The sequence below is a fragment of the Brachyistius frenatus genome, unplaced genomic scaffold (assembly GCF_029030835.1).
Source record: "Brachyistius frenatus isolate BFR_SWC_R1_liver_20210118 unplaced genomic scaffold, ASM2903083v1 Contig_128, whole genome shotgun sequence".
Classification (NCBI taxonomy): Eukaryota; Metazoa; Chordata; class Actinopteri; family Embiotocidae; genus Brachyistius; species Brachyistius frenatus.
Genome location: NW_027210727.1, coordinates 568,466 through 594,579, shown reverse-complemented (window position 1 = coordinate 594,579; position 26,114 = coordinate 568,466). Strand labels below are relative to the sequence as shown.

Here is a 26,114-nt window from a genome sequence, read left to right as displayed (position 1 = left end):
TGGACTGCGACACGGCCACCAGAGCCGATCGTAGCCATTCCAGACAGAACTCCTGATTCCAGCAGATGAGCCACAGCGCGTTTCAGAAGCAGCTTTCCACAAAAAATACGTGCAAAGTCTACTTTTGACGGACGCTATGTCAAGCTGCACAAAGCAGATCAGCCATCAGGTAGTTAGACACAGGAACGGCATGGAGAATCCACTCAGTTTTCAAAATAAAAAACCCTGTAATGCATTCTCCTCCTATTAGCTGGCACTTAATGTAAAATCGAGATATGAGACACTATTAGGAATCAACTAAAACAGACAGCTGTATTAACTTTGTCTGTAGGTTACAGCGCAACAAAAGAAGGACATAAAAACAATAAATATAATTAAATCAGAATTATTTTTTTTTAACATTGTAGCCTGCTTAGTCATGCTGGATACACAAAAATCTAAAAAATAATGACCAAATCGGGAAACCAACCAAATCAGACTGTCAAAACGCTTAGGAACAACACAACGTCGTAGACCAACGCTCGGTGGAGTCCACAGGTCAGACGAGAGGATTGATACCAATGCTATATCTGTCTCTGCAAAGCTAACTAAGATGTTACTTGGTTGTACTTTGGAAATAGCAATGGCAATTTTTTTTCTTTCATCTTAGAGGCTAATCGGCTATTAAACAATGTACAAATTAGCACGTGATTCATTATTGTCTTTTAATGCAGCCTGAATAATTTTCGTACATTAATGTACACACTGATCATAAAACGAAACATCTGAGAACAACATACTCCTTATTCAGTCAAAGACAAACAGGAGGCTGCAGAAACGCTGTCCTGCGTCATGTTTTCTCTCTGAAGGAGCTGACAGAGAGTGACCTGTCCTTTTTTTCACCCGGCAGTCTTTTGTGGGACGACCACAGACACATGGCTCCAATTATAACAGGCCAGTCTCTGCCAAATCCTTCAATAGGACCTCCATTACGCCTCAATTCAACATATTTCATAAAGGATCCTATCTTGCCAGGTGACTCAACCTGACAAAAGAGCCTGATTAATTGGCTCTTTGGAAAGTGGCCAACTAATGTAACAGCTAAAAAGCACAGTTAATGGTGTATTTTCATGATAAAAAAAAAAAAAAAAAAAAAAAAGCCCAGCCTCGCCATTAGAGAGGACCTGCTGTCCTCATCAGAAATAACAATGGCCTGCCCTGACATTTTCAGCTCTCAAACCTAATTAATATAGTTAAAGGTATTACTTCTTATGCTTATAAGTTACTGCTTATCATTTGGTGGATTTTATACAATTGACTCTGGTAATATGATTTTTTTTTCTCTCTCCAGTACTCATTAAGAAGAAAAAGAAATATTATTTTCCCAGAGCAAATGATGCTATCATTATGTGGTTAGAATATAAAATTATCAAAGGCAAAAAAGCTTTGACGCTGAGGAATAGGATAGGAATAGAAACTGAGATTCCATGTTATACCACTCATTTACCTTCAAAACAACTAATGACCTCATCAGCACGAGCATCACTTTTAATTTAGTGATTCTCTTTTTAGACGCCAAGTTCAAAATATAAACTTTTCATCATCTTGAACCCCTCAAGGAACGCTTAATTTGTTTTGTTTTTCTGATAAGAGGAGCTTTATGTCACAAAAACCCTTCTTGAAGAGGAAACTCTTGTAGAGCGAGCTAAAATAAAAGTGACACAGGTTACTGCTGGCGTGATCTGTGACAAACACGCAATTTGAAGAGACAAAGCCAGGCGATGGAGATTGATGCAGCGGACAATGTTTTCTTGTTCTTCCGCCTCCTCCACCCTTTCCGTCTCTTTCTTTCGTTCTCGCCTTGCTCATATCCCAGTAATGTACTCAAACGGTCATACAAGACTGGGGATAGCTTGTGTATCAGCCCAGAAGTACGACTTGTGTATTAGAGAGTGGACGGGATCTGATGCAAGCCAGTGAACTCCGGACCCTCCATCCTCATCTGTGTCCCTTTGTTGTCCCAGAGCGCACTCAGTCCTGATGTGTGCAGCCAGTTGAAGCGCAGCCACTCAACCACAGCGGCTGCGTATCCAGAGCAAGTTAAAGGCATCTCATTTCCACTGGGTTCTCTGAACACACGAGAGCTGCATGAGCGATAGGATTTATATAGAAAAAAATTATAACAAATAAAAATGTAGTCCACTGTGTCGTCATATAGAAAATACTGACTTTAACAGATACCACTAGATGTCAGAGGTAATTCGGGGAGTTAAAAAGAAAGCCAGAAACTTTTATTTTAATGTGTAAAAGCAGCTTTCCTACAAATATGTTTTGAATTAAATCAGCGGAATAAAGCTGCGGTCTTTTTTTGAATGAAGTCATGCTGAAATAGGCCCACAGAGGACGACACATTGCACCTGTCAGTAGTTGCTCAGGGCGGCGTTCAGCGTCTGTCGTCCGCTATGTCTCTCTCTCTCCCCCCCTCCCCCCCTCCATCCATCCTTCCGGCTGATATACACACGCAGACATGTCGCCGCGAGAGCACACAAAACATGATCGGTAAAGCATTACTCGAATCCAAATGAAGTGCCATTTGCAGGAGCATATTTTACTCATCCATAATGTGTTACCACAAGAAAAAGCACATGCATGTGTTTGTTCGGAGGAACCCGCACACACTCAAAAAGGAACAGAGTTACGGTCATTGCAGCCGAGTGGGTTTGTTAGCGCTGTGAGGGTAAACATGGGCACACGCTCTGGTGAACACACACTTCGAAGTGAGTCAGTTAGTGTTTGTGTTTGTGTGTGTGTGTGTGTTGGGACTTTTTTCTTTGTCATTCAGGGTTGTATTTTAAGCATCATGTCGTCTATTTTTCACCCTAAAGTAGACGCATACTTCTATCTGCTCAGAGCAAAGCAAATGGATATGACCGTTTGTGTGTCATTTATTTGATGCCACCGTGGCACTGAATCATTTTACACACACACACACACACACACACACACACACACACACACACACACACACACACACACACACACACACACACACACACACACACACACACACACACACACACACACACACACACACACACACACACACACACACACCGTAAGAGGCGTTAGTCCTCACTGACAGTAGTGGAATAGGAACTGCTCAGTGGACATTTGTCATCTGTGTTAGCGGATGGAGGCCTCCCGGCTGCTTCTCTGCTACCTCTGACAGATCTGAGAGGCTCCCTGTTAGACACATTATCCCTGCCTTTCACCGGGGCTCAAACTATTCACATCCTCTGTCCACCTGCCTGTGTGTGTGTGTGTGTGTGTGTGTAAAGAGAGGGGAGAAAGATGTTTTGTTTTTTGCAGTATTTTTCCGAGTAGATGCAGCTGTGATAATGCTGCAGGGCATGCTCATCCGTTTGCACTCTGAATGTTGACCTGGTGCATCTGTGTGCTCGGTCAGTGGGTGTAAGATGGATCCCATTAGGGAGGTGAAGTCACAAGGTGTTATCTGGGTTTCATATCAGAATATAAGTGGATACGCATATGAGAATGGAACGGGGGAAAAAGTGTACGTGAGCGTGGGCCGACAAGCTAAAGGGAAGATTTCCATATGTCCTCAGTTCTCCTGTGGATACTTTCCATATGTTTCACGTGTTATAAAAACATTGAACTCCCTATTAGAAATGTGAAAAGATCACGTTCAGTAGGCGCCGTGTCTTGCATTTGGCACAGGAGCTGTTATAATTTGCATCCATTAGATGCCGTCTCTGTTCAAAAGTGTAGCCTACAAGGACTGTTTGGATGAGTAGATGAAAAGATGAAAATGACAGGTCACACCATTCGTCTGGAGGGATTGCACTCGTGTTCATGCTGCGTGCCTGTGCATGAGGGACTGATTGCTCTAGAGCTTGTTGGAGATGGAGAGAAATGGAATCGGATACATACCGCCTCTTCTCATCTCCTGAGAGGATGTTACTCATTGGTCTGAGTGGCGTGAGTGCTCTCATTTACCGAGTTCATGTCACAGACATGCACACATATAGACAAATGAAAATCTAACCCTTTTAGCACACACAGTCCAAATGGCATGCATCCAGTGTATACTCTTCATTCTCCATGCTACAGGAGAGGAGGATAAAAGCCTGCATGTTCGAGTTGTCATCAATATTTACCAGAGTTATCACCCAAGGAAGGTTTAAATAGCAAGCGTTCTGCTTACCTTTTGGATAATTTATTGAGATACTGAAAAAAAATCAGTCTTCAAAATAGTTTTAGTTGTGTGAGAAATTTTAACTTATTCAAATACTATATATGTTCATCACAAGAGCAGAGTGATGTCTCACCTTGAAACGTGACGGTGCAAATTTATCTACAACAACAGCAACATTTCAGAACAGAAACATAAAAGGAGATATTTTTTTTCAATTTATGTTTTAATAGAAAAAGACTCCCTTTCAAAAAGCGTCAGCATCTTTCATGAAATACAAAGTCAGTATATTTTTTTCTACAAGTCAGTATGGTGTCATTCTGGCGGTCCTTCGGAAAATAATTTCATATCTAACTACATATTAGGCCTCAAAGGGAGGTATGCTTGTTTTGACATGCCAGGGGTGCAATCAGGTTTCCAGTATAGCTTGGCTGGCATAAATCCACCCTTCGTTCCTCCCCAGCTCATCCAAATATGGGCACTTCTAGCTCCAAAAACAAGATGATGACAGCACTACAGGCTTCAAAATGGCTATACAAACCAATGTGATATCATGCATGCTTTCTATTTTCATTAAGTAGAGCCGAGGCTGATGGGAAGATCTAGTTTTGTGAGTCACTGGTCCTAAATCAAAGTATTGAACAAAGTGAAATTTTGATATGATGATAGGGGTGACAGGGTCTCGGAGTGATTACAATTTATCCTGCAGGGAGCATGAATCTGTGCCTGACTTCATAGTTTTACATGTAACAGTTTTTGACGTTTCCCTGAAAACCACAAATGTGAAGCTCATTTATTTCAAAAGATAAACAACAGCCTTGAGTAAACAGTATCTGCCATGATTTCTGCTCGAGTAGTTTCAGTTGCTGGCATGAAGCAGGACTCCTTTTTTGTGTGGGGTCTGACACTTTGGATTTGAATATTAGCATCAAGTGTGCAACTCTCCCTCATTTCCATGCCGATATATGCATGTGTGGGAGGAAGAGCGCGGAGCGGGAATGGAGGTGGAGAGAGGGAGAAAGTGAAAAAGAAGTGGGAGAGAGATAGTGAGTTAGTTAGAATTAGAGATGGACAGTAATTCTTCTTCTTTTTTCTTTTTTTTTTAAATAGAAGGACTGAGGGAGAGAGACGGAGGAAGGGAGCCAAATTAAAGTAGAGAAAAGCAGCCAGACACTCTTCACCAAACACACACACACACACACACACACACACACACACACACACACACACACACACACACACACATGGGGATATCCCACAATGTTTACTGTACAATTTAGTCCATGTTTGCTTATTTAATCAGAGGTCAGCCTCAGCGACTCTACTGTACATAGTCTTAATCTCTTTAACAAGATTTACGACCAAATAAATTTTCGGCTTGAACGCACCACCCAGATTAACAACTGTGGTCACAAACAAGACGTTTTACAACACAGTGCAATCATGCTACAGATACTACTGCAGGACGGGCCCATCTGTCTCTCTGTATTCACATGTCTCTGTGTCTCTGTGAGTGTGTGGGAGTGTTTTTGGGCAGGATATTTACCTGGATATGATATAGCACCAGGCGGCCTTACCTTTCTGCAGAGACCAGATGCTCTCTTTGAAGTAGTTTTATTGCCATTAAAAGATATTTGGCAAAAGAAGAGAGGCTACAGCAGATGTGGATTTATGTATATTGCAGATGGTACAGTAGGAGGCTTTTGTTTTTTTATTTTTTTTATAATTTTCCATAGACAAGAGAAAACATACCTAAGGTTGTTATTGTGTGACTGAGCACTGATGTGGGTGTGGTTCATTAGTTTGCAATACTGCATGTGCATGGCGCTCTAATATAGCTGTCCCCCAATGACCACCGTTGTATACTCTCTTATTCAAATTCAGCCATTGATTTCTATCACAACATGGATTACATAAAAAGAAATGGAAACACTTTTAGGAAAACAGTTTCAGGCAATTTCAAGTTCCCAGTCCAAATGAACTGTGTGGTTTTGGACTGCAAAAGGAGACCAGAACATTTGGGCCAAACCCCACACAACATGCAAAGTCCACTACCGAGAAGGCCAAAGACAAAGATTCAAGACCCTCCACCTGCCGTTCCAAATACGAGCAGTATTTCAAGATGTACCCACAGGCATTTCAGCACATTTTATTTCTGCTGTGCCCGTGAGGGCACCACCTGGCTGAAGCTGCCCCATATACAGCTTTAATTTAGCGCTGAGGGTCAGAACGGTCAGCGGTGGACCTATTTCACATGACCTGCACATGCACATGCGTGATCTCATGAGCCAAAATCATCTTTAAATACAACAAAAATGTGTCCCCACTTTCTCATCATGTACTAATTTGTAGAATATTAGTCTAAAACGGCTTAATTGTAAAATGGGTGTGTTGTTGTTGTTGTTTTTTAATTTGACCACTTCCAATTAGAGGCATTAATAACACAATCCGATGTCCTGAAACTAATGTAGGTGGCAGACCTGGAGAAATGTAGTTTTTAATAGAAGTTGAGATTAGTAAACCTGAAGCTTACTTCATTTGACTGGGGCGTGAATCAGTTACTACTGAGGCAAATCTCCCACTATGGGGGCACTTTAATTGGAAGTAGTAGCTTCTCTCGAGCAAGGAAGTCTTCCCGTAAGAATATCTGTGTCCTCTAAGCAGCTTGCTCAGACTTCACCTTCTGCCGTGTTTGAGCCGGGGTGCTTCGAGCGACTGCGAGTGTTTATGATGGTATCGAGCTGTTTGTTTGATGAACTGTGCCATTCGTGGATGAGGGGAGGCAGACAGACCCAATTGCAGAACAGCGTTTCACTCCAAGCGTGCTCGCAGAGGAGAAACGTTTCGCCGACTGCTGTGGAACCGTCTCATCCTCTCTCCCATCTTTTCATCCTCCCTGTCTTTTATCTTTTGCTGCTCGTCCTCCCCTTTTCCCTCTACTATGTCGTCACTAGTCTGTCCACCTCTTCCCTCCTGTCCTATCCACTCCCTCTCTCTCTCTCTCCTCTCCTCCTCTTTCGTCCCTATTTGCTCTCTCACTTCCTTCCGTCTGGTCATTTGAGATGTTGCCGGAAAACAAATGGGACACATGCCATAGTAAAAAGGCCTCAGGTGGGAGAGGGAAATGCTTAGGCAGTGTGTCAGCTTATTATTTGTTCTCCCCTGAATGATGTTTCTCTGAGTCTGTTGTTTTGTCGCTCTCCCCGCGTGACTCGGTCACGTCACTTTGAGCTGAGAGGTCAACGGGGTCAATCTCCACCCAGCTCTCCGTCGCTCTGTCCAAGCTTGTTTTACAGCTTTTACTGTCGACACAGATGAGACTCCCAGGGGTGTACACATTCACTTATACACACATACAGCAGGTGGGGGAGGGGAGGGTGGTGGGTTACTCGGCAGCCAGAGCTATAGACAAGGTTGCCATGGGAACAGTCTGTCCTGCCTCTGTGGCTGAACACCTATACTGTATAAGCACACATAAATGCACACCCAGAAACTGAACACTGAGGGACTCCAACACAAATATTCATGTTGCTGTAGTTGAGATTTTTTTTTTTTTTTTACCATTTTACCAAGTTCGAAACCTAATAATTCTGAACCAGTTCCTCCCCCAGGGAAACTGAATGGTGCCAATTTTAAGCCAAAATTGTATACATTTTTTTAATTGTATTTTTCTAACAAAAATTAGCTGACGGCTCTGCAGCATCTTCGCTTGAATAGGTTCTGATTAGCCAGAACTGGATCTTTACTTAGCTGGAAAAGAACATTAGCTCTCTGTTAAGAAATTGAATTTGGAGTTGGAAAAAAATCCAAAGCAGAAGGTGGAAGTAAGCTGCGGATGAGAGAATGAGATGGTGCTCATCTTCCTGAAAATTTTGCAAAATGTTATGAGGCTTCTTGTTCAGAGATGAATAACTCGAGTAATGACTGAATTACGAGTGAATACGCTTATTATGGTACATAAAAAAAACCCTACTATTTTTCTACTCTTGTCAGGGCAAGTTGTCCTGCACAAAATAGAAAAGTGACACATGCTTGGCGTTAAACCGAAGCTTTGAGGGCCTGACAGACAGTAACTGATCAAATGATCTCGCTGCTGCCAGGTTTTCTTCACACTTACCGCCCAGGCTTTCATCAGATATAATAGTTTCTTCTCCCAACTTATTTTGAGATATTACTAAAATGTTTTTTGTACAACAAAAGCACATCTATAAGGAAATTAGGAGTTAATTCAACTGTTGTTTGTAAAAGATATCCAATTCTGATCTGCTGTTCTTTGATCAGCCCTTTTACTCAAAGTAAATTCATATAGCCCCAAATTTTACTAGTGTTTGCTTTGGTTTCTATATTTCTATCTGTTAAATTATTGAAGCATCACCCACTGATTTCAGCTTGCAACATCTAATTACTGTGTTTTCCTTTCCCCACTTTGTGTCTGTCTTCTCAGCATTTGTCGGAGCTGTTGGCGGTGGTTCGGCTCCCCTTCATCCACCCGTCCTACCTGCTGAACGTGGTCGACAACGAGGAGATCATCAAATCGTCGGAGGCGTGTCGCGATCTGGTCAACGAATCCAAGCGGTACCACATGCTGCCTCACGCACGGCAAGAGATGCAGACACCCAGGACCCGGCCAAGACTTTCTGCTGGTGCGCACGCACACATGCACATGCACACACACACAGAGTCGGAAGCACAGTTAAACTGATGTGCACCACCTTTGGCCTGACCTTGGTGGCGGTCACATGATCTGCTTCCCAAGTAACCAACCTAGAACACTTTGTCGGCATGTGGGCACCCACACACATCTCCACTATTCATATTTTACTGCAGCAAAATGACAGAGGTCAGGTCTGCACAAGGAGACCCTGACCTGACACTGCATTGTATTGATTTTAGCCCACAACTAGATTGCAGTGATTTAGAACTCCATAATGTTTGGCACACTGTAAAATACTAACACGCAGGCAACAGGTCACATTTCCAAATGTCAGCGAAGGTTTTCCTTTTCCACAGTTAAAGAAATGACTGCTGCTGCCGAGCCTGATTGAGGTTACCATGAAAAATTGAACATGGCCAGTCGTAGCAGTTTACCACTGAACAACTCGGCACACAAACATGTCCTAACAACTTTTTAACACCAGCTCGGCACAGTCAGGTTTCCTGCTCTCTAAGCAACCAGCCAGTCATTCCCTGTCTGACTGCCACTGATGTCCAAGCCGTTTGAAGACCGTGTTTGTTTACATCATTAGAATCAAAGAATAATTCATGGAAATTGGAAGGTGCCTGCAAATTGCTTTTGGCCATTAGATTTTTCCCTCAGGTCGGCCAGGACCCCACTCTTTTCCCCCTGTAAAGAGTTGCCTAATTATATTGCCTGCATGGTATTATGAGTTTTGCACCAACACACCTTACCATTCAGCACAAGTTATTTTCTGCTCAGTAGAATAAAGATAATTGCTTAACAAATGGCACTTTATAGAGAGGTCAGTTTACCCAGCCAACTCTGTTGTCCAGCCAGTGTGTTTATTTGCCAGTAAACAAACATTGGGAGAGTTGCGATAGGTCAGTATTTTTTGCCTCTCTAATTGCCTGTAATGCAGTCGCACTAGGCTTTATAAAGAATCATCTGCCTCTTGAGAAAAGACATTTACGGCATTACATGCGCTCAGCATCATCCCATTACTCATCCTCGATCCAGTAGTTTCTCTTTGTTCTCCGCAGTTTCTTGAAGCGTTTTCTGTCAAGGCCCATTTTATAGTGTTTGGTATGTGCATATGTTATGCATTCTACGGCCCCATTATGCAGGCTGAAATGTGTATTGATTCACAGCAGCTCGTGGCTCTGTACAACAGAATTATATAAATGCATAAATGCTGCTGGGATGAATACATTCATGATGCATTATACCCCAATGGGCTCTATGAATGAGAAATATATGTAAGTTTTGCCGATCAAGTTTTGAACTTCTCTGAAGCTAAAGTCCTTATAATGGCTGACTATCTGGGCCAAGAGTCTGTGTGTGTGTGTGTGTGTGTGTGTGTGTGTGTGTGTGTGTGTGTGTGTGTGTGTGTGTGTGTGTGTGTGTGTGTGTGTGTGTGTGTGTGTCGGTTTCAAGTTAAGTGTGGGAAAGCTGCGTGTTTTAATGCACTGCAGCGATAAGTTTGAATGTGCCTTGGCGTTTAGTTTAATTGCATGTATACTTGTAGACCTGAGTGTGTTTATTATGCCCGTGCGTGTGTATGTCGGCAGTCGTGGTTGTTTGTCTGCACGCATGTTGCTGCTCAACCATCTGCTGCACTGGACAGGGTGGGCTTCGCGCAGCGGGGCGCATGGTCGCTGGGATTGCAGGGTAGACATGAGGACAGCGAGAAAGATGAAATAAAGGCTGGAAGGAGAGTTTGAGGTTGTTTGGGGAGTGTTGTTGGCACAGCGAGGATAAAAAAAAAAGAAAAGTAAAAGGACGTGGGAGAACAGGAGGAGAGGTCAGTATATGGTCAGAGAGAGGGAGGGAGAGGAGGAACCACGGGGATCAGAAATAATATTTGAAGGGCAGACATTTGATTGAGTTTATTCCTTGAGCATGTGTCGTCTTGTGTGAGCAGTAAGTGTGTGTGTGTGTGTGTGTGTGTGTGCGTGCGTGCGTGTGTATTTTAAATGTGCACGAGCAGATGGGGCACCACCTGAGCTCGGATGATAAGTCTGTCAAGCGGAAAAAGAAAGGAAAACTGCCGTCCGTGAAGCACTTCTTGCTGAGTGCAGTCAATCTGTGAACTTGTCAGTCGCGTGCATATGTGGGTGTAGCGTGCGCGCGCGCGTGCGTGTCTGTGTGTGTGTGCATGGACTAATGTCTGAGGGTCTCACACATTCACTCTTTTCACTTGTGATTTGAGTTGAATTACACTTTTTGAGCATGGACATTTTTCTTATTCTTGTGAGACACATTTTTAATTAACATTCGTTCACATCTCGACTTAAGGACGAGTTATTCTTAAAGTGCAGACATTCATTTACCATCTGGTAGTAGAGCCCAACCAATACTAAAATATTGAGGCCAGTATCAATATTTTTTAATTAAAAAAAATAATAATAAAAGGGACGATATATGTAAATTTGTTTAACGAACAACCAAAACATAAGAAATTATTTTCATTAGAATGTCTTAAATTGGTTAGGAAAGCGAGTACTTTAGCACTCTGGGAAAACATTCTTACTGTTTTTACACTTGGGTTTTTTCAGGGCTGCAATAAATGAGCCACCGTGTGTGCGTGACTCCTCCAGCTCCGCTGTCACAAGGAGAGGTACAGGCGATCATTCCTGCCCATCGCTATCAGACTATACCAAATCCATCACACAACAACAATACCGTTGGTTGGTTGTTTGCTTGCTTAAATCCTTGCACTATTGTTTAGTTAGTTTAATTTAATATTATTCTATTTTATTGTATATATTGTGCATTTTTATATTTAATATATTTTACTCTGTTATTGTTATTGCTTTACATGTATCTATAATGCTGCTGTAGCAAAAAAAAAAAAAAAAAAAGCCCCTTGTGGGATTAATAAAGTAACTATCTATCTATCTAATTAGTGAGCTGTAGGCCGGAGATCAAATTTGCTTTTAAGTATGCATTTGCATGGTAATGATTGCTACTTCACGCTATGTCCATTTGGAGCGTTAGGTGTGCAGCTTCTAAGAAATTAACTGTCCGCTAGGTGCAATATGCACATGAACAGTAGGGGCAGTGTAGAGGCAGCCTGGAGATGTGAGAGGGTCAGTGGGCACGAGGACAACAACAACGCTGCACAGTTACAAATCGGCTTGTTAGCTTAGCTGACGTCGCAACTGTCACGACCTGCTCCATTTCAGGGCCTTACAGCGACGCCGCTGTCGCTTTGTCTGCCATGACTAACTCAAAACTAACAAAGTAGCAACCTTCTCGATTGTCAAAATGTTTATTGTTTACATCATGCAAATCTAGACGTTCTATTTAAAGCCTTAGTTTGCTGGTGTGCCCTCTGGTGGAACCTTCCAGTAACATGCAAAATATTCAGGCAAGTATGTGAAGAATTATGTCCACAACGCAGCTGGTTGTCAACTAAATGTTAAGAAGCAAGTATATCTTTCGCCCACAAAGTGCAAGGAGATAGATGTTGGTACCCTCCGACATGCGAGACCAGCCATTTTTCTCTAAATTTCAATCTTCTTCTACTATTATTATTTCCCTTAAAAAAAACAACAAACCATGAATCAAATATTTTTGGTATTTCTGCACTACAATTATTTGTCAATTATCAATCAACACACAAATCAATACCAGTACAACTGTGACAAGCCAAGACTGGCATTGGAATGAACTGTAAGAACCCCAGTGACATATTATCACCTAAAGAGGTCATTAACGTATTAGCAAACTGTAGATCATTTGCACATCAAGAGAAATGTTAACATCAATTCAAGTTGTGTTTCTGACCAATGTTCTTTTGACATTAACGCCCCTGTTAGCTCTGTTTTGTCTCCACCAGTTCCTGAGGGAACTACCTACTACTACAGTGTTACAAGCTCGTCGCTAACTTTGTTTGCAGTTTGGTGCTGGGCAGGTAGCGAACAGTTGTTTTACGAACACCTTTTTTATTTTGCTGAAAACAGCTGCAAGATGTTTCCTGAAATCAAACTGATGAGAGAGCAGTGAGATTGAATTTTAAAAAGTAAAGTTACAGAACATAAAACCTAACCAATTACTTAAAAAACATCTAAAAGCCTCTATATTTTAGGGGAACTGTAGACTGTCGTAATGATTCTCAATGGGTTACCAAATCCGACGTATTTCTAATATAGAAATATTGAGTAGGACCGTTTTAAATATTATAGTACAATGGTAAAAACCTGCTAAAATGTTAACAGTAGGATCAGTAAGTTTCTTATAGTATGCAGCATATGCAACATTTCTATATTTTTTTTCCAAATTAAGCTCATAACTCATGTCAAAGATAAGATAAGCGTTAATATGAATGTTAATGGCCTATGAAGATACACTGCAATGTGTTTATAAGCTAGAAAAGCTTGAACTTTTTTTAGTTCAACAAAAAGGGAGACATTTTAATGAGTACTTGCTTCATTAGCTGTAAGCTCTAAAAAAAAGTTATTTCTATTGTTGCTGAAAAGAAGCAGCCGGATGGTTTTCACACACTCCTTAATTATCTTGTTTTCACAGGTTTTTCTTTATACAGACCCATGCTGTGCCGCATTGTTGGAAATTTCTTTCTTTACTAAATTGCCCAGTTTTTATTGATTTTTAATTTTGATATCAGTCACTGACAGGTCCTGGCAAGTTACTACAAGTATATTGTTTCACTTGGTGTGCTCCTGTGCACACATAGTTAATGATACTACCTTACAACAAAAATATATTTGAAAACAGACCAGGCAACATTCGGACAAAGCTGTCTTAAAAGTCTGAATAAGCACCATGACATGAAGTCTATTTTTGAGCTGCCTCGCTGAGGGTAACAGAGACATTCCTCTGTGTCACTTTGCACTTATTTCATATTCCAGAGCGTTTTATTGAGTGGATGCTCTGACCATTAATTTTATTAGATGCTAATTAAGGAGCCAGAAAGAAATTTAGCATAGAAATTGGCTGTCTGTGATCTTCAAACATAAATGCAGTTTTAAATTTAAGGAGTCCTTGGCATGCTTCACTTTTTTGTGGATTTGTGTGCAGATGGTATTATTGTAGTTTTTTTTTTTTTTTTTTTTTTTAAAGTAAAGTGTGCTTCTGTCTTTCTTACTATACCTCAGCTTCTTACTGCATCTCTTCAGGAAGGCGGGGGTGGGGGGAGGCATGTAGCTGATGTCTTCTGTGAACAGCCTTCTGTCTCTCATTTGGCCAGAAAAGAGTCCTGGGTAAACTGAAAACTACAAGTGTCTCCATAATGAATCCAGGGTGTTTTGCACAGTGTATGTGTATCCATTAGCTGCTAATTGGTTAATTAGACTGTGGATGTGCATCTGATTAGCTGTCATTAGACCTTCCTGGGGATCAGGGGGATTAAACAGCCGCTGGTGCTGCAAGTTTACTCACAAACATTTTTTTTTCATCTTAAGTCATGAGGTGCACTCTGACTCGGATGGTGTGAACATCTGTCTTTTGTGCCGTTAAGGAGCAGGAAAAGTTTTTCTTTGTTATGCACGCTCTATGTGCCCAGACAAACTCATACATTATGTTCCCATTTCCTTCTCTCCACATGTGTCGCTGTGCTCGGCTCAGACGAGGGTGGAGAGCGCCAGGGCAAACTGTTAACTCAACCCAGCCAAGTGGAATAGCACTCAGACAAATGAGCTGTAATGACTAGGAGACGCAGGGGTCCAGCTCGGCTCACACTGTTTCTCTTTCTCGCTCGCACACACTCACATTGTTTAAAGCTTTAAATGCATACACTGTGGAAGGGAATCCTTAAACAGTAGCTCCGCTCTCTCTCTCAGTCCGTCTTTCTCTCTGTCCACTTCATCATCTGTAATCAAGCGTTCATGTATCTCAAGGCTGCAAAGTTAAACTACAGCAACAACACAGCAGCAGAGGCAACCGAGATAAGGCTTTGATTATGTTGCAGGTTCACTCCAGCATTTCTGTACAAGCGTTTCATCTGTGTAATCATTCTTTATACATGAATTGGTTTTTGCTTGTATAGACTGCTGACTTTAAAGCTCCCTAGAACAGGAATTTTTTTTATTTTTTTTTATTTCAAAATTGAGATCAGAACTGCGCTATGTGTTACAGACAGATTTAAGCTGCTCCCTAAATTACTCTGGAAATGTTGATATCAAACCTTATAGACCATTTTACATTCCTGCAGCATGAGGCAGACCAAATAAAACACAGTGTGCTGCCCTAAAATGGCTGGATTTCATTAGATCAGCCTGCACAATAGCATGGCTTGCATCCACAGTTTTGGAGATAATAAAAACAGGGCGTTCTGTGAGGTCCGAAGCCCGTAGGCGTGACATTCATCTCCTCATTCACACCTCCGCCAGCCAGCAGCTCCTTGGAGAGTAGTCGTAGCTTGCCACCGCCGCAGAGAAAGGAGAGCAGGATTCACACCTTGTAAGGAGAGCATAAAAGATCATGAGATGACTTTCCTCTGAAGTCTTCCCCCAATGCTTTTGGCTCCAGCTTGATTAACAGTCTGCTTCGCCGATCCCCCCCGATGTTTCCGCAACTGCTCTTCATCAACACTGACAGTGGCTCTTTTTCATGGAATAATTGAATTTATTTGTCATCTTTCTGTCTGGGTGCGCAACCTCAACACTAACCATTAAGCCAGGCGATGGTGACGGGGAAGCTGTCAGCAGTTTGGAAAGACAATTATAAGCTTCGGGGTTTTTTTATGTCGAGACTTTGTTGATTATTGTCCTGCTCTGTGTAATTATTCAGCCTGGTTTGTCTTATAGAGCCAATGCAGCGTGAGATTACTCTGTTTCACCTCTCAAGCTGGAAAAGCAGGATGCAGGAGAATGTGCCAGAAATGTCTTAATCGCTCTATGTGAAGAGTGCCCTTCAGCGGATCCTCTTCCGATTTTATTTCTGGAGTCTGAGATGGTATGTGAGAGAGGGAGAGATAGAAGCAGAACTAGCGAGCACAAAAGAGCGAAAGTTGGATGCAGCTATTCACCGGAGAATTGGAGGATGACTTTTTGATATTCCTTTAGTTTATCAGTGAAATATCAAGCAAACACATCTATCTCGGCTCATAAATGGAACATGGAGGTGGTAAATCTAGACTAGATAACCTCCGGTCTGAATGTTTTCAGGGCACATGTGCACCAGGTGAAGGTCCGCTTGACCTTTTGACTATTGACTACTGTCAGCCTGAGCTACCGGGAAGCAGGCAAAGGGCGAGGCAGAGCGGGGGGGGATTGAGTGAGCGATCGCCTCAGCAGCTGCCAGAAAACTTGCCTCATTCTGTTCTTGAGCTGCAGTTCGTGCTCAGACCCAAAGCGAACAGCCTTTACAGAAACAGGGATCAGCCTCAGCCTCAACCTCGTTCGTGCCCCATCTGGCACTTTGACCTGCTATACCTGCTCGAAGGCTTGAAGGCTGCTTCATCCTCATCCAATATTCAACAAACAGAAGTGAACCTGCTTTGAGCTCTATCATTGCATGTGCTTATGGTGCACATGGGGTTGTTTGGATTGCGGGTGCATGAGTGCCTGCATCAAATTCTCATGTATGAGATTTGAACACTGCATGGTTTGAAGGGTGAGTTCATCCAAATCATCTTTTTTTTCCTCGAGCCATGCAGATTGTTCTGCTTTCCCACACTGAGATATCAGCCTCTTGAATATGTGTTGTTGTCCCAGTACAATAGATGGATTCATCAGAAACATCTCTTTCCAGTCACGTCTTTTTTGTCTGTTTTTTTTTTATGCAGTTTTAGAAATGCTACAAGCACCACAAACCAAATTCAATTCAGTGGAAAAGAATGGAAAAGTTTACAATTATTTCAATACCTAAACAAATAAACCAGAACAAGTCTGCTTGGCCATATATTGATAAAGGCAAGTTTGCAATTTAGGTAAACTGAGCCTTTAAATGTGGTTCAAGGACACTTAAAGCCTTGAAACAGTTTGTCTTTACTTCCAGGTACATGAGCCAGTCACTGTAGTGCAGATTTATGCTCAACAAACACCCAACAGACAAACAACAAAATGTACACAGGCTCGGACACACACACACACACACACACACACACACACACACACACACGCACACGCACACGGACACATATATAGCCATTCACATTCATGCACATTCCTCTCCGGACCCTGGCATTATGTGGGAGCCTTTGGCCCCCTGATCCTCACCATAGCAAATTAACACCCTGGGAAAGAAATCATGGGAGTAGGAAGAAAAAAGCTAAAGAGAGAGAATAGAGAAAAGCGGCGGAGATAAGAAGAAATAGTTATGAACCAGCGCTAAGATATAAATGGCTCTGGGCCATGACAGATAGACTGCTGGTGTCATTGTGGCTGTGATACCCATTGGGTAAAAGTCTGCATGCTTCCACTTTTCTCCTGTTACACTATATGAATATATTTACACGTTTATGCATGTGACACCTTTGTTAAAACGTGGACGTTTTTCGCTTTTTTTGTTTTGTTTGTCAGACTCAACGAGATGGTTGTTTATCATTGTCACCTGTGTATTCCTGTGATTTATGTTTTTAATGCCTACCTGCAAACCAGATAGATTTGATTGAGGATAATAATAAAGTTAAAGACGAATGAAAAAACGGAGCTCAAACCATTATAAGCTTAATGCAATAACAATTATTTTAGGGATGTTCTCCTTCATAAAATACTCAGTTTATATCTGTACTAAACATTAAGGAGAAGGAATACAATTACCATAAAGAGGAAGAGTAGCTGGAGAAGGACTTTAAAAATTTAAACAATGTTTAAAACTGCAGTACTTTCATTGTATTTCAAATTTTTTGGGATTATGTTGCTAAGCAGCAGTAGGTTTTGGGTTAATGAATCAAGCTGTTATTAATCAAAGCAGTCTCACCTCAAAATCCCTTTAGTAGCACTCAGGTGTATTGCACCATTTTAAGCTGCAGATAGAGTTTGACCAGTTGTTGTGGAGATATTAAAAACATTTTAAGCACCTCTCCTTCATTTTGGCATGAAATTAGACAGGTTGAGAGTACAGTTCTTGGTTAGCATGTGTTGATGCTGGGTTAATCCCAGTTGTAAATGTGTTTGACTCTGTGACTCGCCCCAACTGAACCCCCCCCCCCCCCCAAAATGTCCCTGTGGCCGCTCTGCTGCAGAGTAAGGCTGGTTAAAGTAAGGTCACGAAAGGCTGCGATGCCTGGGTAAAAAGTGCACTGGGTGAAAGAACAGGAAGGGAGATGAATTGGAGAGTGTATTGGAAGAAGAGCTAAGACTCCCGGGGTATGAGAGAGGAAGACTTGAAGAGAGAGAAAGCAAGCAAGAGAGGGCAAAGTCTCCCGTAGGTTGCGAGGGAGCGAGAGAGGGAGGTGTTAGCCGCAGGGTAAAAACGAAGAGGAATGAGGGAAGCAGGGTCACAGCATGAGGCAGGGAGTAGGGAGACCCATAAAAAGGTGAGATAAGACCCACTGTGGCAGCAGGGAAGAGGAAACGGCAGAATCTTTCCATTCTGTCCTCATCTTTCAATCAACCCCGCTTCCTCAGCAGTGACTGTACATCCGTGGGTGAGTGTGCGTTAGTGTCCGCAGCGAGGATCCAGTTTGTTGCAGCATGGGGTAAAGCATGAGCGGCGTGCTCCCGTCACAGATAGGTTTCATTTAGGTTGAAGTCGAATTGGGTGGAAGCAATAGGCAGAAACTGTCGGGGAGTGGATGTGTGTGTGTGTATTCACGTCACGCTCCGTGGGTGGGCATCAAGTTCAATTTGAGATTCAGCTCTTACACAAGCCTGTCCATCGCTGAGAACACATCCTTTTTTTGGGGGTTGTTTTTTTTTTTGTCACACAATACACGGCTCACAATGACTGAAACCTCCTCCTGAGGGATTTAATCCTGCTCTCTGTCCAGATGTTGTTTTTTTTTCCATTGTAGTCCCTGTTTATGCTGCCATACGGCTCCCATCCACTACTGTCTCAGTGAAGGTCTTTTCTAAATGTCCATTTAACTAAATATAGTCAATGTGTTTCTCAAAACAGGCAAAATCATTAGCTGCTAGCAGCTGAATATTGGACTAACATTCATCAAGAGGACACAAACACGGCTACAAATAAATAATAACACCTCACTGTGTCTGCCTGATGTATGGAAGAGCAACATAATAATCTGGCTATATCATCTCAAAAATTAATGTCAGTGATGTTTTACAGCTCGTTATAATAAGCCCCATGTTCACGATTTGTGATGCATTTGCCGATGTTAACAGACACGGAAGAGGCCATGGAAGTTCATTGGATGTTAAGCTAATATATTGTAATTTTAGTCATGTAGAGTTTGTCTCATAACTTCGATAATAGCCTACATCTGAGGAAAATATTGATCTTCCCAATGGTGTCATCTTTTCCCACTATGCCTTTGCATTTCCTGTATTATTCCCTGTTAGCTTGCTATATTATTAGCCTATGCGGCCTCCAGAGGCCATCCACAATGCCGTTGCAAAATTGTTTTTATGACTTAACCACTCAAACGCTAAGCATACCGTGAATACAACTTCCCATCTTGTAACCAAGAGCTCACAAATTACATTTGAACAGACCAAAACACACCGTAAACCAAGTTCAAGTAAAAGCTTTTTTTTTTTTTTTACTACTGTGGAAGTTTAGTTCGATTTCAAGAACAACGTTTTGTTTTCCAGCCGTGATGGGCTAACAAGCTGTCATGGTCTCGATCCAAATCAGAGGCAGTTGACTTGTAGATGTCATAAGGATAGAAATATACATGCCACTTCTAAAGTAACAATAACATGTTAACAGTGGTGGCTTAACCAGATTCAAAAATAAAACAAGGTGTTGCTCAAAAGTAGATTTTTTTTTTTTTTTTTGCCTGAATACAGGCAGGTTCAAAATATGCCAACAAAATAACAAAAGGTCAGTAACAATCAGGAGAAGGAGACATTTTCTCCCCAAAACTGCCATGGGTATAAACTCTGTCAGGGAAAAAAAGACCTGTCAAGACTTGGTTATCCCTTCATCCCCAACCGCTCGTCTCCATCCTTCGATCCTCCATCCCTTCATCCCTCTACCTAACTCCCATCAAACCTCACACTGACTGACAGCCGTCCCTGTGAGGCTTCGTTGTCTAAGAAAAAACTCACACATATGCACTTTTGCACACCCACGCAACCATCTGATCCGATGCCGTGACTCCCCGTCAGCGGTGCTGCTCTCGTGTTTTGTTGCGTTCTGACAGGCTTTGGGTTGTGGTAGCTTGTGAATGTGTTCAGGGCTTCAGGGGTCAGAGCCGCACAGCTGCCTCAGCACCCAGATGTGGACTCACCCTGACGTGTCTGGCCAAGCAGAAAGCACAGAGAACAACCCCGCACATGTGCACTAGGTGATAATAAAGACCTGCATGTGAATAGACACGAACAATTCGGCACGTTGAAGCAGCATGTGGAAACTGCTTAAGTTGGCCTAATTAGATACTATGGGGATTCAGGTTTGGTGTGGAAGAGAAACTGTATGTCAGAAAAGAACAAAAGAAATGTCTGTTTTCCAGTTTGTCTGTGAAAAACAAACCTGTGGCACGTGGAAATGTAGTATTTGATGCAATTGAATTTAATATTCCTTCTTGAACAACATGAGCCTATACAGATACTCAAAGACCCGTTAAACAGTAGAACATTGATTGATGTGCGCACAGAAAAAAGAAACTCCCAAATTGGCTCACAGAAACTTTGCCAAGTTAATTGAGCCATTCAATATCAACAAACTGAAATGGCTAATGAGATGAAAGAAAGGGAGATAAAAAGAAATGAAAAATTGAGTCCTGTAAAGGCAAAGAAAATAGTCTTAATTTTAAAATCCACTTTAAGAAGTTGAAAAAGCGTGTGTGGTAAAGAGAAATAGAGTACAAACATGTACAGCTAGTGCAGGAAACTAATCACAAGGAAGAACAATAGCAGAACAAAGTCAATATAATTAATGTGTGTGTGTGTGTGTGTGTGTGTGTGTGTGTGTGTGTGTGTGTGTGTGTGTGTGTGTGTGTGTGTGTGTGTGTGTGTGTGTGTGTGTGTGTGTGTAGGTTTGGGTCGGAGGCTCATCAGAGGGAAGACAAAGAGCCTGTTTTCACTCTGTTGTTTTGTCAAAGAGCAACCGCTGTAGCTGAGACTGTCCTACAAAACTACACTTCCATTTATTAACTGAATAGCCAAGGTCTGTTGGAGGTCTTGTGAGCCGTTTGAGGCTGGGAGTCTGGGTCGTGATGCCACGGAGCTGTGAAAACGGGCCCATGATGGGAACAAGTTCAACCCCCAAATCTTTTTCAGCAGCACTCCAAGTCTGCACATCTGTCACCGGCTGCCAGACGGGGCGGCAACGTATTACGACTCCTACACCGTCCGCATTTTGACACGATTGTACTTTTTTTTTTTTTTAGCCTGCGCACCATACCTTCATCTACGCAGTGACACTGTGACAATTTCTCCTTTAGCCATCACTTTCTTTTCCGTCCTGAGCAGGGGAGCACATTCGTACAATCTCAGTGAGGAAAAGAAGCAGTCAGCTTTAAGCTGTCCACTAAGTCTAAGCTGTATGTCCACGATATGTCTGAGGCACTGCTTACTGCTCTGTCTGTTTGCTCAGCTTCAGCAAAGCCCATTGTAGTTTGTGTGTCTTTCTCCTATTTTACCCTTGTTCCTCTTCCGGGAGAAAAGCTCTGTGTTTTTACCAGCTTTGAACAAAAAAGGAGGCTTAAGGAAGAAAAATAAATAAATATAGTGATAGTTTTAACAGAAAGAAGCAGAAGGAAAAAAACAGCTGCTCGTGGATGTTCCCTGTCAGGAGAGTGAACTTGAGGAAGAGTATCGATCCAGGCAGGTGAACCGGTGGCTAGCCTTGGTTTGGAGTGTATGAAGATTTGCTCTCCCTCCATCCTCTCTTCCCCCCCAACCTCCTCCTCTCATTACCTTTTTTATTTTTTTTTATTTTTCTCACTTACTCTTCTTCTACCAGTCTCCGTCGTCCTCTTCCTCCCTCTGCCCCGCCTGCCTGCTGCTCACAAACAAAGCTCATTTCTGTCTGTCGGCTCGTCGTCTTGCCTGCTCACTGGAGCCTGCTGCTGCTGAAGACTGAGAGGACCTGAGACGCGCGTGTGGCAGCCTGCCAACCTGTTTGTGTGTTTTGGATCACTGGTGTCTTTATCCACCAGCTCTGTCTGTGTGCGCGCATGCATGTCTGAGAGCAGAGATCTGGTGAGCCGTTATAAGGACGAGCACTTAGCATGTTTCAAGTATCTTTTTAATCGCACAGGGTCCACCTTCGCATACAAATGTACACAAATTGGTTTGCCCATTGATTTTTGGATTCTCTTGTGCCGAGCCCAAACAGTGTGTGTTCACTACCAGTGTGTGGACAAGTGAATTTGTAGGTTGGTGTTTGTCTTACATGTGGAAAGGAAGAATTTTACAGCCAATGGCAGCTCCATCCGTCTTGGTAATTGAGTTATACTTTCCCGTTTAACTCAGACCAAGAGGAAACTTTACTATTTTGCATTTTGTTTTGCATTTTCCGAGAAGCTTATTGACTCAGGGGCAGCCGAGGCCTGCGAAATTCAACAGCAAACTCTTTATCCGCAGCTGCTTGTGTGTTAGTCAGAAGAAGGGTTTCTTTTATTTTTCCTTTTTTAAGTACCATTTCTAAATGCATAAAAATGCCATAAATAAATCCTTAAACATCAGACATCTCACAAAACATTCTGCCTGCTGGTTACTGCAGCACTGACCCGTCTCAAAGAGCTTTTTATTCACTGTTAGCCCTTATTTTTCTGGTGGAAACCTTTCCTGATGGCCTGCTCTCTCCCATCTCTTTCCCTTCCTTTGTCCACCCCCATCATCTCCCTCCCCCTCGTCCTTCTCCTCTTGCTCCTTTGTCCTCCAGGTGTAGCGGAGGTGATAGTTCTGGTGGGAGGGCGTCAGGCTATCGGGATGAACCAGCGTTCCCTGACAGCAGTCACCTGTTTTAACCCCCAGAACAGTAAGTGGTACCCGCTGGCCAGCCTGCCCTTCTACGACCGTGAGTTCTTCAGTGTCATCTCGGCGGGAGACAACATCTACCTGTCAGGTGAGCTAAATTGGCCACTCCACCGATACAATTGCAGCTTTTCTTGTTGCAGACGTTCAGCAGGACAGAGGAGGAGGAGGACCATAGATGCTGTTAGTTTATCACATTGCAGTTTTGAAAGGTTACCACGACATCCATGAATACTTCATCTTAACTGCAAGTTAGTCATCATAGCATTGTCCTAGCTGAATACATCACCGACTAGTTGAGTATTGTCATTGTTGTTAAGTCCTAAACTGGGTCTTTAGTTCCAGTTTCCGTCTTTTGCCCGACGACTTTAGTCCATTCTGAAATATCTTACCAACTATTTGATGGGTTGCCTTGAAATTTTACGCAAACATTCTTGGTTGACACAGGATGAATCCTTTTAAATTAGGTGATCTATTGATCAGGTCTAATTCCAATTTGTCAAATATCAATATGATGTATTAAAACCTATGACGTCATTCTTAGCTGTCCTCGTTTTGCTAATTAGCAAAGGTTAACAAGCTAAAGTGGAAAACATCTGATAAACATTAACTTATTGTCAATGTGAGCATGCTTATATGTTTATATCATTCAGTTTAAAGAACTACTGTATAGTTTCACAGGCTGTAGACTTGTTTGATAAACTCCACAACACTCCTCATGATTTTTATCACAAGGAAATAAAATAAAGTGTGATCAAAACACAGGTAAAGGTGGAATTAATGGAATTTTCAAACTATTTAATTGCAGTAAATACAAAAATAAGGATGAACTTAAAATACCTGTCATGGCATGTTTTAGTGCCGGTAACTGCAACCGATTTATTCTTCATTTTGGTAAAATCAGTTATTTCAATATTTGCAGTGTTGTAAATACAAAAGCAACACCTGCAGTTTCTGGTTTCTTTTCTTCAAATCTTTGTCACCATAATGAGTCCTGCCAAAGGTCTCCAAGCCTGACATTCATGATCTTTTATTGAGGACCTTTTCCCATCTGTCGCCACTGTGATTCGCCAAAATGAAGCTACGCAGGCCATTGCTCACTTCTTGTGACCTTTATGATACAGTTGAAGAGTTTTAAAAGGGTGATAACCTCAAAGCTTACTTGTATGTTGGTTTGAAAGCTTTGCTCTGCCCAGCACTGCTGACAGCTGTAATGTCTTCCTCTTCAGAAGAGTCCTTTTTGTCCTGAATGTCTCTCCTGTTTACCTTCTGTGGATTTTTTTTTTTGATTTTTTTTTTACTTGACTTTTTTCTCTGTCTGGCTTTACAGTTGCTGCAGTGTTCTGCAGTTGATTTTGTTCCATAGCGGCACACTGTGCACTCTGTGACTCCATCTATGAGACACCTTTAAGTTGCTCCTCCAGAGGTAGACTGAATTCCTCCCTCCATGGTCCATTTGTGAGAGAATCTTGCACGGCACTCAGACCTTCACATTGCACCGTGGAAATGCAACAGGATTCATCCTGCGTGTGCCTTTCCTCTCCCTCTTTTCATATAAATGTAAATTTGTGTTTGGGCATTGGAACAGGTCTGCATGTGTCCGCTGGGAGTCAGACAGCCAGTGGGGAAATCAGGGTTGTTCTAGCTAGCCAATCAACAGGCTTCGGTCTGTAACCTTCCCCGTTCTCTGAGCAGGGTCACTGAGTCGTGGCTGGTGTTACATATCAAACTACACAGCCAACAGGGCGGTTTGAAAGAGAGCTGAAAGAAGAAGAGTTTTCTTGGTTGGTCGATTGACTAGTCAGCACGGCAGCAAAGAAGTTTTAGTCAGTTTAAGTTGTTTAAGTCTGTCCCTGTTCTCATGTGAGAGGAGAAAAATAAAATTTGTATATACTTAGGAAGTAAAGATTTTAATATTGTACAGGGTTGTATGAAGAAAAGCTTTTTTATTATTTTGATTATTATCCAAACAATAGATGCCTGTTTTTGTTTTTGTTTTTTTTTGTACATATACAGTACCCTGCTATATACTCTGGAGGGGGAAAAAAAACCAAAAACATCCAGAGCTAACAAACTTGCAGGAAGGTGATGGTGCACATGGAAGCACTGGGTCAGATACAAAGAAAGGAACGCTGCACCGTCGCTGCATTTATTTCAATTACTTATTCAGACACCGTCAGTTATGCCGATGGTCCTTCAGTGTGACTCGAGTCAGAGCGCATTTGCATCCGCGCTGCTGAAAGAATGTGGTCATATGCATCTCAGACCCCCTCCAAATGTGATCTGAGTAGATCAGATGTCAGTGTGTCTTGGGTGCGTTCACACCTTAGCTGGCCACCCACGATCAAACAGGATGTATGTAAACAGGACTTTATTTTAGGGCACTAAGGGAGCTACAGAAACTCCTCATCCTCATGTTCTTTGTATTTAATGTGGCAAAACTCACAGTTTAGTGTAAGTTCAAGTGGATGTGAGGAAAGAACAAAAGAGAGGTGAAAATGCATGTCTCTGAGGAAGAGGATCAGCTAAGGCTTAGTGGTTGTTTACTTCTATTTTAGAACATGCAGTAAATGTGATGAAGCTACTCGCGACAGGAAAGCCTACAATTTAACATTGTTTTTTAACATGAATAAACATGACATTAACCTTCCAGCCCTCATCCTAATATAGATATATTCACCCTCTATGACAGTTTTGTAAAAGAAGCAGTACAGTGATAAAGCAGTGAAGCGGTCTGGATTTGACCATTAGTTAAGTTTAGCCCTTTAAACTCCACATCAATAGTTCCTGAAGCTTTAGAAAGTACTTTTTGACACGTCGACCTAACACACAAGTCGATTTAGTCCCTAGTTGCTCTGGTTGAAATAGAAGTCAAGTTCCTGACCAAAGGGTAGTGGTGGAGGTGGTGGTAAGAGCTTCATATTTACCCAACATTAGCACTTTAAACCTTAAAACCCGGTGGACGCAAATTGCGTCCAAATTCTCATCCCTTATTTTTGGTTGAAGTATGCACAGAGTTTTCTTCACAGACAGATGCGCCGCATGTCCTATGAAACTGTACGGCTTGAGCCTTCCTACGATATCAGTGCTTCGTCTGTGTGAAGAGAAAATCAACTTTAAAGTTGCATCAAATTTAATCGTTGTTACATGCTGCATGTAGCGCTGCGTCCGTCTCCACAGCTGTTACTGTAGTTCTTGTCCCGACTGAACTTCTGCATTGTCTCCAACATGG

The 26,114-nt window shown here is 42.2% G+C and overlaps 1 protein-coding gene across 1 annotated transcript in view; it reads left to right on the top strand.

Annotated features, from left to right (window-relative positions):
- LOC138630082 (kelch-like protein 29) overlaps positions 1 to 26,114 on the top strand; it is a 207,447-nt gene that overhangs the window by 144,450 nt on the left and 36,883 nt on the right. Inside the window, exons 10-11 of the mRNA XM_069714193.1 lie at positions 8,637 to 8,835; positions 22,791 to 22,973. Of these exons, the coding sequence (XP_069570294.1) occupies positions 8,637 to 8,835; positions 22,791 to 22,973 (382 nt within the window). The remainder of the gene's footprint in view (positions 1 to 8,636; positions 8,836 to 22,790; positions 22,974 to 26,114) is intronic.